We start from the raw sequence: 18,312 nt of genomic DNA on the forward strand, positions 1-18,312 counted from the left end.
ACCAAGGTGGAAATTAAGCAGAGTGTAACTACATAAATCCCTCTGTAGATACCTTTGAAGTTGTTTGACTTTCAGAAGCATTGAATGCTCCGCACTTTCCAAAATTGGGAACCCCATAGCTACGTTTTCATTGAGGTGTTTTTTTTTTTTTTGTAAGCAGGGCTTGATGTTCATAGGTGCTGGATGGTATTAGTTAATTCCTGTAACTTGGCACCTGACAACTGCAGAACTCAAAATTAGATACTATTTCTTTTAATGTGAAACTCTGTCTTTAAGCTCCAGGGAAACATTTCACAGAGATGCAAAGGGGCTTTTTTACCGGCTTCACCTCATACATATATATCCCTGAGCCTTACTTTTATGTATTAGGGGTTTTTTGGGGGTTGGTTTGTTTGTTTTTTTTGCCTTGGGGGGATGAGTGGTGTGGATGGACTTATCTTGTTTAGAATTATTTTGTTTTGTTTTTCTTTTTAAAGGGAGAGGATTATGTGTTCTTCACACATAGGTTTTGGTATCTGAAGAACAGTGACAGTCCATTTGCGGGGCATTGGGGGGGGGGTGAGGAGGGCAGGGGTGTCACCTTTTCCTGCCCCATATGCTTATATGAGGATTATCTGCTTTGGGAAGTGTATGGGCTCTGTTGCTTAGCAACCACCCTCCCTCTTCTCTGAGTTGCAGAAGGATGCTCTGCGCATGCATGTGCACTGGTAATCTGGTTTTCAGACCACAGAAGGCCTTGTTAGGACACAGTCAGCCAGATCATATACAGTGACATTTTGCAGACAGTCCACTGCAGTTCAGTGCAGGCAAAATCTGAACCAGCTCCTTTTAATGTTCCATCTCTGAGCTGGAAATATTTGAGATCATTGTATCGGATTTGCTGGGAAAGTTAAAGGAGTATTGCCCAGGCAGTGAGTTCCTCATCCAAGTTTTTACTGAAGAATCTGTTTCAAACCCTGTGATGCCTTGTTAAAGTATTCAGCAGAGAGAAATGTGAAGAAGGTATAGCCACAAAAATGGAGAGTCACTACTGCTGTGTGGGACTGAAATGAAAGACAGTCACTTAACTGGTTAAGAAAACATAAAGGTTTCATATGATGAATTTTCCCTCTGGCCACCTGTGAGAAATGTAAGGAAGCAGCAGTGAGTTGGTGATGTAGCCTGTGTTTGTGCTGCCTACAGGGGCGTACGCCAGTCATCTGGTGCTGATGGGTCTAAGACGTACACTAGATGGTGCTTGCACAACACAGGGAGCAAAAAGTGCGTCTGTCTCAAGATGTGTCAGCAACTCAATACTCCACCTCCTCCTTGAGTGTTCTCTGTGATGTGCACTCTGTTCCATTAAGTGGAGACACATAACTAAATATAGAAGGTGATGCAGAAAAATGGTTATTTTCTATCTCACTGACCAATGCAATAAAAAAGATAAAAGCATTTGTTTGCATATCTGTAAATATGTTTACACTTGCTTATGAATATACATAGTCTTGTCTCCAAGATTATAAAGCTGATATAGTTAAACCTTTTCTATACTGCTTTAATGAGCTACACTTGTGCAGAACTGAGAAGAAAAGAAAGGCTATTTACAATATGTTTTTACAGCACCCGGCACTATCCAGGTGTTAACTAGTGTTCTAGCGTTTACAATCTAGCACAAACTATCAGGAATTTGGGAGGAAAAAAAAAAAAAAGAAAAAAAAAGCCCTGTGTCTTCCCCATTTCATCACCATTGTTAGGGGAAATAAAAATAAAATAAATAAAAAATAATTAAAAAAAAGAAAACCCTGGATGCTGGAGTTCTGTGCACTGAATAAAGACATATCAATTGCGTAAAATCTTTTCATATATCCTTGGGACATCTGAAAAACTAAGGAGAAAAACCCTGAATCAATTATTGTTATTTTTCCATGTGTTTCATAAATTTTGTACAGATGAAAAATGTTTCAGATTTATAAGTAAAAAATCTTCCAAAATTGTTGCCAATAATTCCTGTCAAGATTATATATATGCTCACCATATCTCAGCTCAAATAGAATAAACACAGTACCAAGTTATATCATATATTTATTCTTTGTCCATTATTTTTTAAATCCAGACACAGTATCAGCTTACAGTCATTTAATATCCCAGTTAAACAGCTTTAACTAAATTTGTTTAAGTATCTTGATTACTTTAGTAATGTCTAGAGGCTCATATACCTGGGATGTGGTCTAAAATAAAATGTAATTACCTTCAATGGATGCATATTTTTAACAAGGCTGGATTTTGGAAGAAGGAGAAGTAGATAGCAGGGCTGAGGAAAAAAAAGACTGCCAGAAAAGAGAGAGAAGTTGACAAAGATTTGCTTGAATTGGTGCCAACATGTGAACCCAAACATTCCAAATCAAATTGTGCTGCCAAAACACAAACAGGTTAAACAACAGTTTCTGCAGTCTTCTAATACCTGAGTTAATTGTAGTCCAGGTGTTTGTTGGAGGAATAGTAGTAACAAGATATTCTCTGTGTTTTATTAAATAGAATGGGATGTAATGAAGTTTAGGACAGTGAATATGGCTGATCCTGAAAGAGTTGTGCAGGTGCGTACCAGAGCCAAGCTGCTAAGGTGTTACAGAGGGAAATAAGCATAAAAATTTTAACCAATAGGTTTTCAACTCTCTGGGTTAGCCAGGCATTTCATTGTCATGATTCCATGGCCTTCCTATTTATTAATATATATTTTTAAAGCCAAGGAGCTCCACTGGGTTCACTGTGAAGCAAGAACATGCTTTGAAGTGGGCCAAGACATGCTAGCTTCCAAGTGGCCCATGAAGGAGCAGGGTCATGTTGAACTATGCATCTGGATTTTGTTATTTAGAAGAGCAACAACACCTGTTTTTCATTTATGCAGCAGAACTAGCAGTTGAGCTCCAAACTTGGCTGCTATGATTCCTTCTGAATCCAGGAGGAGTCAGATGCCAGGTGCTGGCTTTTGGAGCTCTGTTGCACCAGGACTTTGCTTGGGTTATTATATGCTGTAGCAGCTCTGGTGACAGGCAACCCTGCTTTCTTGTTCTCTTTCCCCCTACTCCTCCTGTCTGTCAGCCTCCCCCCAAGCCCCCCCACCATGTTCTCAGTCTGGACTGGGAGACAGGTATCTAAACCTGGTAAAACCCAGAAGTATCTAGGTAAATTAAGTGAATTCTAGCCTTACTTCCTGTAGGTCAAGAGGAGAAGTATGTTCCAGAATTGAGGACTGAGTGGTTTTGTGGTGGTGAATAGTGGGAGAAGCAGGGAGGAGGAGTAGGGAGATGGCACATCAGTAGTTTTCATGATTCACATCCAGAAAGTGTTACCGTGTCAGTCTGGATCATCTGAGTTGCCATCTCCTTCACGTTCTTGCAGCCTGTCCAGTTAATAGATAAATAAGCAAATAAGTAAATCTTACTCTGGCAATACAGACACACCCAAGTATTACAGAAGGTGCACTGAATCACAGACATTAGCATTTCACTGTCTGTGTCTGATGGAGGGTGGGAGTTAATATGCGGCAGCAGGGCAGTTAAAATAATCAATAAGTGCGTGTTCAATCCCGAGGAAAGGGAGGGAGGGAGAGGAGAGAGAGACAGAGGGAGGGAGGGTGTGGTGGATAGGGAGGGGGATGGGAGGTGGGGAAGGTGCTGATTTCAGCCCTGTAGCGTCAGGATTGCGTCAATTTGGGCTTCAACCACGTCTTCAGTCTCCGAGTGGAGCTACTCAGAAGAGCCAAAACAGGAAGGGGGTTGCAAATCAGTGAGCAAAGGCGAGGACCGAAGCATCCCCTCCCCCCCTCTCTTCCAGCCCCCTCGGAGCCTTTTCCTCCACCTTCCCCACTGCTCGTGTCTCCAGGTTTGGGGTTGTTGTTTTGTTGTTGTTGTTGTTTTTCTTTTTCTTTTTAAGGAAAAAAAAACAACAACAAACAACAAACCAAACCATAAACCACATTAAAAAAACCCCAAACCAACAACAAAACAAACCAAACACGGCGGAAAAGAAGGTTGCCCGTGACCAGTGAGACCGGAGAGCACGGGGGACAGCAGAGCAGTGCGTTCGGCACCTCGGGCAGGTCGCTCGGCCCCCCGGGGGAGGCGACTCCCGCATCCCGGACAGCGGCTCCCGCATCTCCCGCATCCCGGACAGCGGCTCCGCTCGCCCCGCACGGCGGACCCAGCCCCGCGGAGCGCACCGCGCCAACATGGCTCCGATCGCCGCCGGCCGGCAGCAGCTCGGTAAGCGTGTCCCGGCCCCGACTCCTCGCCCGAGGGTCTCGGGGGGCTGCTCCCCTTCCCCTGTCCAACCTTCCCAGCACCTCCCAGCACGCAGCTTGTTGGGAGGAACCTGGTTTCCCCCAGTTCTCTTTGATCCAAGAAGTTGTGTGAATTTGGCTTCTTTCACTTCTTTCTTTCCTTCCTACCCCACTCGACCCCCTTGGTAAAGATCCTGGAGGGATAAAGAGGTTTCATGTGGGTGCGTTTTCAGATGAGAGAGGTTTGGGGTTGTTTTCTCTCTGTTGGTTCAAGTAGAGTGGCTTTAGAGTTAAATGATGTAAATGCATCCTGTGCCACAGAGAAAAATCTTCGTTCAAGCCATCCTTGCAAAAATTGTCATTCCGTTTTTTCCTGGTTGTAGAGGAATATTTGTCAACTGCTAGTTAAAGTGAAAGGTAGTCTTGTAAAGGACACTGCTGGGAAGATGAAAATACATGTAGCCGATGTTTTTTTTTAGTGGAAGAGCTGCATAATTATCAGTCTGGGTTCACTGAGAATAGCAATGATAATAATGAACTTTTCCGTTTTGTCATTTCTATGCCCTGGGTGTAGAGTGATTCACTGTGATACCACAAGTTTCAGAAGCAGTCATATATGTGCACTTATTGAATATAAGTACGTAAATACTCAGGAAAGCAGTAAGTAGAAATGTTCTGAACTCTCCTTTACAAATATCGACTGTAGCTTAGCTTGTATTTGCTTTAGCAGTGGTTTAATTCAAAGATCTTTCCATTGACTTAAGTGAAGTGACTCCAGATTTATACCATGCAACTGAAATAATAACTTCTCCCAGGATCAATAGGTGATGTTTCCTATTAATACACTGCCCTGGATGTTAAACAATCTCTTTACATTATGACAACAGCAAAAAATTGAGGTTGCAACAAAATTGTTTGTAAATATAAAGCCATTTTCCTTACCATTTAGTCTTCTTTCCTACCCCACCCACTTAATGTTTCTAACCCCACTTGTGACATCGTGCTTATCTAATTGCTTGTTTAAAGAAGGTAATTAATATTTTAAACAACAGACTTATTCTACCACTCCTTTCAGTAGCTGTAGAATTAAAATATCATCTAATTTGAATTACTGTAAAAAGACTGACATTTCATGAAAAAGTATTTTAAATGTGCAAATAATTTTTAAAAGCTATTAAAGTATTCTGATTAGCTTTCAGTTAGTCCTTGCTTTCTAACTTTATACTGTGTATATTTAAATTTCTGCAGCTCAGGGAATTCTTGAAACTCAGAGCCACGTGCTTAACTTAGAAAAAAAACCACTCCTTTCAGTTATGTCTGTAATTTTCAGTAATTTTATTAAATTCTTACAATTAAGTATGTAGAATGATATGAATTGTAGACAAAGGGAAAATGATATTAATATTGTCAGAAGACATTAATAGGCAGGCCTGATTCTTTCTGTGCTGGAACATGATGTCCTACTTTGCTCTGATAATGTTGTGGATTTTTTATTTATTTATTTATTTATTTATTTATTTATTTTTTGTATCATATCACTTAAAAGCAAAAGTGTAGTGGCATCTACCCATCCAGCTTTTACCCAGATGACACTGAGTGATTCATGGAGGAGGATAATTTTGCTTTTCTCATCCAGAATGATCTGCTAATCAATTTCAAGAGACCCAGAACTATTACACAATTGCCTTTATGCATAAGCAATGTCATTCCATTAATATTCTACCTGTATTCCACTGTTGCAGAGAATAAAGATTAAGCTCTTATTGCAACATTGTGAGAGGTTTAAACTCACTTAGTAATGTTACTTATGGGCAAAATTGGATTTCGCATTAGTTGTGCTCATTCTCCCTTTGGATGCATACTTTGAAGGACTAATGATACTCTATATGGTAACTAATGTATCCATATGACAGCTGAGGTTGTAACATTTGCTTAGTTCTCTCTTTATTCAGTTTAAGTATAGAATTCATATTAAGGTAGAAGAGATTTTTGTTTTTATATTTTTCTTACATACTCCTAAAAAGTGGTGACCCTTACTATAAACTCTCCATAGCTTTGGTTCAGTGTTTTAAATGCAAAACTTAGTGGTTATTAATGATGCACTTAATAGTATTTTCAGCTTTAGGCTTACATGTGACTGCTCAGTGTCACATCCATCTGGAAAAGACACTTGGTATATAATTATTCTATATTTTCTTGATAGACTTGCTCCTGCAAAATACTGAAAATCCTATTGAAACGGTTGAGTGTTATAACCTCTGGTTAAACTCAGCTCTTTCCAAAGATACCTCCAGGCAATTATGGGATCAGACCATAAAAAATGAGTTAATCGAATGTGCAGTGTATTTTAGGAAGCAGTGTGAAAAGCAAATGATGTATCTATACTTAATGTGTATTACAGAATCTATTTTATCTAACCACAGAATCTCCATAAACTCAAAGCAGAAACCTTTGGAGAGCTGGTATTACTCATGGACATAAATTCAGAAACTACACACAAAAGGAAGAGATAGTCGATCAATTACTAATTGTTATTACTATTAGGATGGGAATAGTATTTTCCTCCCAGACACTCTGTGTATGGAAAAATACTAAGATAATGTGTGCCCTGCTGAGGGACTACACACTCATGCCTGCAGGTGGCGAGCAATATGTACAATGCACTTTCAGTCTGTTGATCCTGCTGCTATTACCATCTTGTATCGGTTTGTTTTACTAAATTATTAGTTTATTAAATGTCACACAGAGTCCAAGGCATTGCTGCTTATGTGCTTGTTGCTATTTATTTGATTTGCAGATGAAATTCCTACAGTGGTTGGGATCTTTAGTGCATTTGGCCTTGTCTTCTCTGTCTCCCTTTTTGCTTGGATCTGCTGCCAACGTAAATCTTCCAAATCCAATAAAACCCCTCCGTATAAGTTTGTCCATGTTTTGAAGGGGGTTGATATTTACCCTGAGAATCTCAACAGTAAAAAGAAGTTTGGAGCAGATGATAAAAATGAAGCAAAGAACAAGTCAGCGATGCCAAAGAATTCTCTCCATCTTGACCTGGATAAGAGAGATCTGAATGGCAACTTCCCCAAAACAACCTCTAAAATCCAGAGCTCTCCAGATCTTGAAAATTCATCTCCTAAGCATTTTGCAGAAAGGAAGAAAGATTCAGTATCCCCTGATAGTCTAAAATCCATCACTTCTCTGTCATCTGAAGATAAACAAGACAAGCTAGGAACTCTCTTTTTCTCCTTAGAGTACAACTTTGAGAAAAAGGCATTTGTAGTGAACATCAAAGAAGCACGTGGACTGCCAGCAATGGATGAACAGTCAATGACTTCTGATCCCTACATCAAAATGACAATCCTGCCTGAGAAAAAGCACAAGGTGAAAACCAGAGTGCTGAGGAAAACTTTAGATCCAGCTTTCGATGAGACTTTCACGTTTTATGGGATCCCATATAGCCAAATTCAAGACTTAACACTTCACTTTGTGATCTTGAGCTTTGACAGGTTTTCCAGAGATGATGTCATTGGAGAAGTCCTCATTCCCCTTGCAGGAACTGAACTATCAGAAGGGAAGCTGCTAATGGACAGAGAGATCATCAAAAGAAATGTTAGGGTAACATATTTTTTGTTTAAACTTTGAAAGTGTTGAGCTAGTATTAGCTACGATTCTTGTGTAATGCTGCTGCCATCTTGGAAAGGAAAGAGAACGAGCTCATCATGCAAATGATTGAGATTTTTTCATAATGGCAGTATGGGGAAGCAATCACATAAATGTAATAAAAGAACACTACAATAAGAGTGTTTCAAGAAATTGCCAGTGTCTTAAACTCTACTTGATTATTCAGTTGGTCCAGCCAGTTTGAGTGAACCCTTTTACATTAGATCAAGAGGGCTCAATTCACATACATTTTCTTTAAAATTCAGGAATATAAAGTGTTATATATTATTCCTCTCCTCCTCTCTCTTCATTTCTGTTTGAGAACATTCTTTCTTAAAGCTTATTGACGTCAATGTGTATCTTTCACTTCAACTACATGAGTTTTATAGTAGATTCTTAAGAATACAGGTATGCTTTAGTTAACAATTTGGAGCCTCCTAGAGACTACATTGTTGATGCAGTAGCATGTTCTTGTATTTCAGTGCTGTTACTACCTTCTCTCTCTAGAACTGTGACACAGGCTGCAGCTCTAGTAAGAATAGTAACACACAAGGGAGAAGCCAAAGCCTTAGTGAAGTCAATGGCAAAACATACACACTTTACAGGGCTAAAAATACTTCATATTATTTTGCCTAATTTCAAATACTATGATCATTTACAACCATCACAGCTGAATGGCAGAAATGCACATGCATCACACATGTCTCTTAATCTCTACTAAGGGTGTAGAATGTGTATTGACTTTCAATTTGATTGTTTTCAAAGAGCAAGCATGCTGCCAAATCAAATAAATGTCTACCAGTCAACATACCTGTAACTAAAACTGTTATTTTGCAATTCTATTGCTATATTATGACAACTATAACTATGTCACTGATAGTTTGAACATATTGGGTTTCTGGAATATAAGGTATTATTTTTGCTTCTTTTCCTTGTCTTCCTCTTTTCTGTGAAGTCAACTGCTACTACAAGTTCAAATACAGTAATCATAGAGAAAGTCTTTGATCTCATTTTTAGATGTATTTCACAGCTTCAGAAAGTGTCAGGGATGAGATTTCACTAACTGGATGAGCCCATCCTGTTGAAAAACATTTTAATTAAGATTTTTTAATTTACTTTTTTTTTTTTCCAATATATCTTTTACAGAATTTTGTTTTGCTTAAGATCTTTTTCATCCACTGAGATTTTTTTCTGAAGATATAGGATTTAAATTCTAATCTCTGAAGCTAATAATGTCATGCCAACCTGTATATCCATTAATTTATTATTTATTTCTGTCCAGTCTGACAATCAAATATAAAAAGGGTTATATAACTACAGTAGAGGGAAATTATATTTGCTGTGTAAAGCAGCATAGCTCCTTAAGCTATATCCTTTTATAACATTTCAGAACATACATTTATGTGACATTTTATAAGTCTTCTTAATTCTGATTTAAAGCTTGGTCAAGACAATTGTTTTAAAATATTCTTATTTCTTTTTTTCTGTTATTTCCTCAGAAATCATCTGGGCGTGGAGAACTACTGATCTCTCTCTGTTATCAGTCTACAACAAACACGCTCACTGTGGTTGTTTTAAAAGCCAGGCATCTACCTAAATCTGATGTGTCAGGATTATCAGGTAATGGCTTTATTAATGAATATGCCCAAAGAATCTTAAAAAAAAGACAGAAGATATCTGAAATGTAGCATCTCAAAGACTAAAAAAAGCCCATGGATTCAGAAATAGTGTTTCTATTATTTGAAGCTTATGAATTTTATTCATATCTAGGTCAATGTTTTATTTTTGAGGGTATATATTTTACAAACTTGTTCTTCAATCACATGTTAACAATGACATTTGTTAAACAAACAAACAAACAAACACATTACATTGCAAACCAGTAAGTTTTATGATGGTCTTGAAAAGAACCCATCTGCCATAAGTATGGGATGCTGCTGGCAGAGACTAAAAGCTTTTATTTATGACAGAAAACCCCAATGCGTTATTTATAGAAGAACAGTATTGAGTGATATCATCATATGGTTTATTTCAGCTTAGCACCAAGAAAAGCAGCCAGTTACACCTGTGCTGAATTTGGCACACTAACTCTAACACTTGTTTGGTAAGGTTAAAAGATGGACCCTGCCAGTGCTGTAAGCAGGTTCTGACATAAAACCCATGCCTTATCATGAGCTGTACTTGGGGTGAGCTAAGAAGAAGCAGTTTTTGCACTCCCTTTTCCTGGTCTTGTGCCATTTTGCATTCAGTGGAATCTCCTTTGAAGCCAGTACTGAAATTGCACTTAGATGCACACTAATGCTAAGTAATATAACAACAGAATAAATTGTAATGTACAATATACCAAGGGTAAGACAACTCCACAAAAAGAACAGTACACAACAAAGGACTATACAAACAGTAGTGCATCTGCTGTAGATTATGGATAGGACTGATAAGCTTTCACTTCATGGGATTTTTTTTTAAATGAAGTAGTTTTGGGAACCACTGACTCATAGTCACTACAGCAAATAATACAGTTTTTCTACTCTCACCAAGAACTTCCAAAACTTACCTAAAAAGTTAGCCCATACTGGATCCAGTGCAACAAAGGTATAGATAACTTCCATTTACATGGTGAAGCTCCATTGAAAACATCCTTTTGATCTCAATTTTATTTACATATCATAAGGAGAAAGGACATAAATGGAACCCAACAGTTTACTAAAAGAGAACATGCATACTTTTAAAAATCAATCATAGCAGATAATGGAGGTTTCATGGAGCTGGCCTGACAACAAGCTGATCTCAACAGACCCAGTCTGACTGAGGTTCACCCAACTAGCAGAACAATTGGAAAACAAAAGCCCTCCCAGTCTCAGAAGCCACCTGGACCTTATAGCACATCCAAATGACGCATTTATTTCAAGTACCTCTTATGAGTAAAGCTATAATTTCTGTTCGCTCTTTCTGCCTTCCCTCAGTACAACCTTGCTAAATATAATAGAAATATAATATCTGCAAGAGATACAGACAGCCATGCTACACCTGCTACCATGCTACCTAGTTTGTTTAGACAATTCTTCATTATTTGCTGCTTATCAGCAAGGCCAGATTCGATAGATGATTGGGTGTCAGTAATATACTGCACTCACAACAGTCCTTATTTCCTCTGTGACTTTCCCCTCAATGCAACATAAATCTTGTAGAAGGACAAGGATGAAATTGTGTTTCTATGGGATCAGGTAAACCGTTGCATAATTCAATTTCTTTAGAAGATGTGAATATTTTAATCAGAAGCTGTTCCATTCCCACAACCTCCTTGGTTTGCTTGATCACTAATGTTAAGATCTCCCACTAAACCTAATAAAACCAAAGGGGATAATCTAGCATTATCTAGTAGCTAGAGGCCACAGACAGGTAATGCCCTTTAAACAGAAATAACAACAATGTGAATCCACTGATGGATATTGTTCTTGGTGTTTTTTATGCTTACATGGCATATGTTCATTCCAAAGCCAATGAACATTTTAATAACATTAAAGTTTTAAAACGTTTCTTATGGTGATAGAGTATGAAAGTGAAGATGTATTCTCTCATACCTTACTCCTGTTAAAATATTGTCAGCCCAAGGAAACAAAAAACTTTTTTGTCATTGGACCATTTCAGTCTGATAACTTTGTCATAGAACTTCTAAATATGGTTCAGTCTTCATTTAGCTTTTTAAAATAAGTATTCAACTGTTCTTGATGTTTATTAGCTGATTGTTTACATAGACCATTTTTTTGTGTCAGATTCAGTAGAAAGGATTTTGTACTGCTTATTTGCACCATAAAAACTTGGAAATAAGTTCACATTTGAATAAGTGCCAAGGTACTCAAAAGGAGTTATTTTTAAAGTGTTCTCCAGAATTCCCCTGAAGGAGGAAATATAGCCATTGTTGAAGACAATAGCAAAGGAATCTTGTAACTGTTGAATAATTATGAGGAATGGGAACACTCAGAGTTGTTTGACAGCTAAAAATACAGCCATTTTCCCTTCCTTACTTCAGTAGTAGCACAGCACATACATAAAATCAAGTAAAAATCCTAACAAAACTACTCTTACATTTCAAGTATAGTGTTAAATTTGTTCAATAAAAAATGGTGTCTGCAATTTAATCAAGACAATTAACTTTGGTAGAACCACAAAATAAATTAATATCATGTATCTATCCATTCTCCAACAAGACCTTATTTTCCCCTTTCTGAGGCTTTTCTTTGCACGAGTCTTATTGATGCTAATGATTAACCCCTACTGGTAGAACAACTGAAAATCTGATTTCTGTTTCACATAAATATGTAATGATAAGTATTTGTCAGAGTCCATTAAAATTTTGTGTACTTTCAGACCACCTCTGCATGTACTAGAGATGTTATTGGGATTAGTGGACTGCAGGGCAGGATTTATCTCATTAAGAATACACCTGTATTTGATCAGATTAATCATGCACTAAAAGGAGAATCTTGTTTCCATCTTTGGTGACTGTAAAGGAAGCTTGAAGGGCCTAATTCAGAAGTAAACAAAAATGTTGGATGAGATTAATCTTTAATAACTTGAAACATCTCCTTATTGTGATGTAATTGTGCTGCTAAATTATAACATTTACAATTAGCTTGATCAAGGAATTTCTAAACAGTACTGTTCAGTAGCTAATCTGTGCTTTTCCTTTTCGTTGCAGACCCTTATGTCAAAGTGAACCTCTATCACGCTAAGAAGAGAATTTCTAAAAAGAAAACCCATGTGAAGAAATGCACTCCAAATGCAGTGTTCAATGAATTGTTTGTCTTTGACATTCCTTGTGAGGGCCTTGACGATATCAGCATTGAATTTTTGGTTTTAGATTCAGACAGGGGGTCAAGGAATGAGGTCATTGGCAGGTTAACCTTGGGATCTTCAGCAGAAGGAACAGGTGGAGAGCACTGGAAAGAAATTTGTGAATATCCTAGGAGACAGATTGCCAAATGGCATATGTTGTGTGATGGTTAGCAGCTCAGAGAGGGGATGCAACTTGAAAAGCTGTGTATGTTTCCATAGGCAAGAAGTAGTTTTTTTCTTTGATATTTATAATTACAGGCTTGTAACTACAAGATTTTTTTAATATTTTTTTTGGGGGGAGGGCTCTGGGGAATAAAAAATGGATTGAATTATCAGAACAGAAGGAAACTAAAGTTTCACCATAAATAAAGGAATTTGTATTACATTAGAATTTCACCTAATTCTGTGAGATGCTTATTCTTCTGGAGTTTTAATAGTCTGAAGATTTTGAAGCACTACAAACTTCAGTAAGAACAGGCTATGTTTTATGAAAAAGTTACTGGAAGCATTATTAGTACTGTTATACAGAAGAAGATAATCTCATTAAAATATACCACTAAATCTAGAAAAACAAACAAACAAAAAAAACCCTGTGGCTTAATGGGAAGGGGGCTGAGTCTGTAAAAGTCACAGGGAATGAGAGTGAGTAGGAGGGGAGTTCCTTCTGTCCCTCCATCAAAAACCTTCTATGAAAATTCAATCATTGTTTTTAAGTTTTTGGTTACTTATACTTTGATCATCCCAAAGACTGAAGAGATTTTCAGCAATTTACTTTACATACCATAACATGCAATTAATTGTTTTATGTGTGGTAATACTGTATAATTATTTACAGTTTACTTTTAAATATGTATGTATATAATTTGTTTTATTACAGTGACTGAAATAGATACATTCTTCAAATCATCAAGCAATTTAACATACATTCTTTTGTTGAAAAGGGCTGCTTTAAGGGTGACTGCACATGCTATAGTGTAGCTAGAATTTGGGATTAGATATGGCTTGCAGTTTTTTCCTCCAGCAAGGACTTAAGTATTTCAAGCCATGGAAAAGCGTTTCTGTTGAGACGAGGTAACATGCAGGACATTACAGTCAATGACCTTCCACCAATTATATTTTAAACCAGTCAATAATACTTGAAGAAAAGTAGTTTCTTCTTTTGTTTTACTTTAAAAGAAACAAAAACAAAGAAAAGAATGAGACAGAGAACAAAATCTTATTAGGCTGTTTAACTTTATGAACTGTGAGTAATACCATTATAGTTAACAAGGCTACTCCCCACATAAGGATTTGAATGCATTTTTAATCTATTGCAGGATCAGAAACAGAACTCACATTACAATTTATCCAATATTATGTTAGACAAACTACTTGGAAAGTGCATTTCACTTAGATTATATGCATTGAAGTCCATGCTGATTGTGCTGAAAATTGGTGGTGGTAAGGGAAAATAACATTCTGATTTCATGTTAGTTTGACATATGTATGTTTAAACTTAAAATTTGCAAGGCTGGGGGATCATTATATGTAACATAAATAATACATAAATAAAGCATTTAGATCTGTGAAATTTACTCTTGGTCATGCCAGATAGATTTTTAGGCTGTCAAAATTAGAGCACAACTATTAGCAGATTATTTCGTAAGGTTTGTACACTGCTTTCTGATACACAATTGTTTTCAGATATTACTCCTACATAATTTTCAGTTACAATATATAGGAAGAAGAATATAATGATGTTAGTTGTTGACGTAAGAAGGATTTTAAAAGTGAAAAACCGTTTTCAGTATTTTTGCTTACGTCATTTTGTCATGTGTAATGCCACTGAAGTGAATAAAACTTTTTGGGGATTAACATATTGCTCAGTGTGAGTACAGGTAACAGAATGAGCATGTCAGGTAAAAAAACCCACATACATTGGATGTCAGATTATTTTAATGAAAAAACAGATCCAGGTCCTATTTGAAACTGTTGGAGATTTGTTGTCAACTTTACCTGTTCTCATATGGCTAACTTATGTTTGCAGTAAAGGACACTGAAATATGAAATATGCAAGTAGACAAATAGTACTGGAAGAATTCTATTGAGGCTCTTCCAGGTTTTGTGTTGGTATTTTCTCCAGTTTTTGAGAATGTGTTTGATATAACAGTGTTTATAAATTTCTGTAAAAATACATTTTCAAAATAACATGAACATGCTTTTTATGATAATGCTCAATGTAAAAAACGTGCTTATTGTATGTAAAAAGGAGAGGAATCTTTTTTTGCTTATATGTTTAGAAAGATGATTAACTGTGTAAGGGCTAGAGTTTGCCAGCCACATTCAAGCAGAGCTAATCCAAAGCCACCAAGTCAAAGGAAAGATGCCCACAGACTTCAGTGGGGTTTGAAGTGCAATCACAGAGCAAAGCTCTTCCTATGTCAACCCAGCAATGCCAATAGGATCATGGAAAAGGGGATATACTGTTTGATCTTATGGCACCTGGGGAACTTTAAGTCAGTATCACACAATCAGAGTTGTTTTATACTGAACGTGATTGCATGAAAGACAGTGGGACAGCTTGTAATTAAAAATAAATTAAAAAAATTAGGTTTTATATATTAGCCCGTAAGTGGTACATTATCTCTAAAAAATCAAATGACAGGAGTCATCTGTCTTCAATGGACAAGAATTCTGACATTAGTAGAACAAAAAATCCAATCCACCTTTTTAAATTAATGATGGGATGTAATTGTCTATCGTTTTGCATCCAACAAGTCGTCATCAATTATTTTTTAAGTTCCTGTAGCAGCTTGAGGGTTAATATTTCTATCAGCTAAATGGCAGTTGTTGGGAGGGCAGGGAGGTAAGAATGGCAAAGGGAAGCAAAGACATTTTTATTAAACCTAAAAAAACCCTGTAAATAGAATTTTGGTTTTCACTTAAAGAGATGTTTAGCTTGGAAAGTTGAGTAAAGACGACTTGTAACACATCTGTAAACCAGACAATGCAGGAGCAAATGTGGACCTGTACTGAGACAAGAAATTCTGCTGTTTTATAAATTACTCAATCCTCATTGTGAATATTTTGAACACTGTTAAGGATACTGTACTGTATTAAACATGTAAAAAAAAAAAATGTTTGTCAAAGTAGCTTACAAAAATAATAACTCCTTGAATGGGAGATTATCTACGTCTGGAGAACTGTCGTAACTAAATACCTGATTCGTTATGGTGTTGTAACTTAATAGAAGCTATTTGAGAGGAAGCATGGTGTATGAGATTTTGTAAGTTATTTGTGCTGGTTCTGTATGTTGTGCCATGTGTGTAAGACAAGAATAAACTGCTGCTTTCGTTCATCCCATCCCAAAACAATTATCCTACCAATGTATCTTTTCAAGAGATTTCTGCTATTTTTTGTATTTGTGGTCTACTTTCTCATGCTTCTATCAAAAAAAACATCTGCCTTGCAAAGTCTTTCTCTTCTTATGGAGATGGATTAGACTTGTTCTGCCAAACACTATCTGGGCACATGATGTGTTCTTTATTTGTAGCTTCTTGCTGCATATTTACATTTGTCTTGAATTGTACTGTATACTCAAGCTAGAACCAGAGAAATGGCCCATGACAGAAAATCTAGCCTACATAGGCCCTGTAGGGACTGACAACACAGATGTAAACAGGAATTAATTTTATCATATCAGGTGAAAGAAGTAAAATACAAGTCACATTACTATTGGAACCCTGGTGACATTCCATTTGTTTTCCAGAAGCAAAAACCAGCCCTTGGACACTCATGCTGTACTATTCCTACTGCCTTTGATGTGTGGAAGTCATGTAAGGCACCAGCTTGTCAGGTGAGTTTGGAGGTTAAGGTGGAAAAAGTGCTCCAGATGTTATACACAAATACAAACTGCTGCTGTGGTCTTTAAGGTTATTAAGAGTATTTTACCAGCACAGAACGTAAAGTTAGGGAAGGAAGAAGGCAGTTGCAGAAGGGATACGCATTGCCATTTATTGTCTCCCTTTGTGAGCCTACAACCAATTGCCTAGAAGGGATCCCTGATCCTTGTCACATAAATCAGAGACAGAATCCACAAACTACATGCATGAAATGAAACATCTTCCATAGATATAAGTTGGTATATTGTCTCTGGCAAATCTGTCCTCAACACAAAAGTATCAAGTGAGAGATTGCTCTTTTCTATCCTGTGCAGTTGCTGCTTTTTTCTTCCTTGCATCGTATGATTATCTTTAAACAGCACTAATGCATAGGTCACATTTCAGACCCACTTCTTCAGGACAGTGAGCAAGCATGTCTTCAGATTTCCCAACTATAATAAAGCTGAGCCTCAGGGAAAGTCTCAAGGCTTTTGTCCTGATTGTTATTTGTAACTCAAAATGCCACAACAGATAAATCCTCCTCAAGAGAACCCTTACAGATGTCCTCTTTGCAGGAGATGTGATTTCTGAGGTGTACCTCTACTCTTAAGCCCCTTATATTTTTACAGCATCATGGATGGCAACATAATGCATTATAATGCATAACCATAGATGCCCATGAACAACACTACTATTCCTGAAATGTCATTTCAATATATCCTATGTAAGCTGCTACCTTCTGTCACAACCTGGGTAGGGCAACCCAGGGAGATGCAGATTGGACCCCCTTGCTTTCTAAACTTCTCAGAGAGGAGCCCAGATGTGGTTTGATCCACAGACTTGGCCATTCCAGGGAGAGTGATTAAAATGTTATAGTCCAAGGAAATGTTCAACAGGACATTAAGGTGAAACAACACTCAAGGTCTGCATTTGAATATTAGGTTTAATTAAAACTATAGAAAGAATACGGATACTTCAATTGTTATCTCAGGCTGCACGATCATAAAGGCTGACATTTAGATCACGAAAGTCACAATATCTGTTTGTTCAAGATGCACAACCTGAATGTGGCTGGGCCTTGCTTTGTGTAAAGAGAAAACAAGTGAAGAAAAGTTTAGAGACAGAATACAAAAAATCACCAGTCCTGGATCCAGCCTTGGGCCAGCCAGTGGGGGAGAGTTTGTGTCAGTGAGGCTCCTCAAGCCACCATTGCAGCCCCCTGTTTTATAGGCCTAGTTTCCTTATTTCACAAGGATGAGCAAGCGTGTTTGAGTCATAAGCCTGAGCAGCTGGAGTGGACCTTGGCCCCCTCCATCCCTGATCATTGTATATATTTTCTATGCAGGCTGTGGGCCATCACTGTTGTCTCCATTCTCTCAGGCAGGCCTGTTGGGATGAAAATGAGACTTTTGTTTGAGGGGTTGTAACGGGGGTTTTGACACCACTTCCCTCAAGTTCGGATCCTGAGGGCTGGTCTCACACCTTCTGATTTGTACTCTATTTATGAAGTCTCATATTTTCCTAAGTCTCACAAAGCTACCAGTTCTTACAATCTTTTCTAGACTGTCTTTACCCTCCACATCTTAACAGCTGTTGTAAAATTACTTTGGGTTTGGAGGCTTAAAGGCAGCTTTGGAGCACTGATTACAGTTGCTGCACAGCAGCACCTTCTAGTTCAGAAGAAAGAATCAAAATAAA

The 18,312-nt window shown here is 37.5% G+C and overlaps 1 protein-coding gene across 2 annotated transcripts; it reads left to right on the forward strand.

Moving 5' to 3' along the window:
* Positions 1–3,681: 3,681 nt before the first annotated feature.
* Positions 3,682–16,100, forward strand: SYT4 (synaptotagmin 4). 2 transcript variants are annotated; one of them, XM_051643390.1, is made up of 4 exons: positions 3,682–4,244; positions 7,059–7,873; positions 9,418–9,538; positions 12,618–16,100. In XM_051643390.1, exons 1-4 carry the CDS (start codon positions 4,211–4,213, stop codon positions 12,923–12,925), a joined length of 1,278 nt encoding a protein of 425 aa, XP_051499350.1. In that variant the 5' UTR covers positions 3,682–4,210; the 3' UTR covers positions 12,926–16,100. The 2 variants fall into 2 exon arrangements, with proteins under 2 accessions (XP_051499350.1, XP_051499351.1); XM_051643391.1 differs by having other exon boundaries at positions 7,059–7,867.
* The last annotated feature ends 2,212 nt before the right edge of the window (positions 16,101–18,312 follow it).

Source organism: Apus apus, chromosome Z (genome assembly GCF_020740795.1).
Source record: "Apus apus isolate bApuApu2 chromosome Z, bApuApu2.pri.cur, whole genome shotgun sequence".
Taxonomy (NCBI): domain Eukaryota; kingdom Metazoa; phylum Chordata; class Aves; order Apodiformes; family Apodidae; genus Apus; species Apus apus.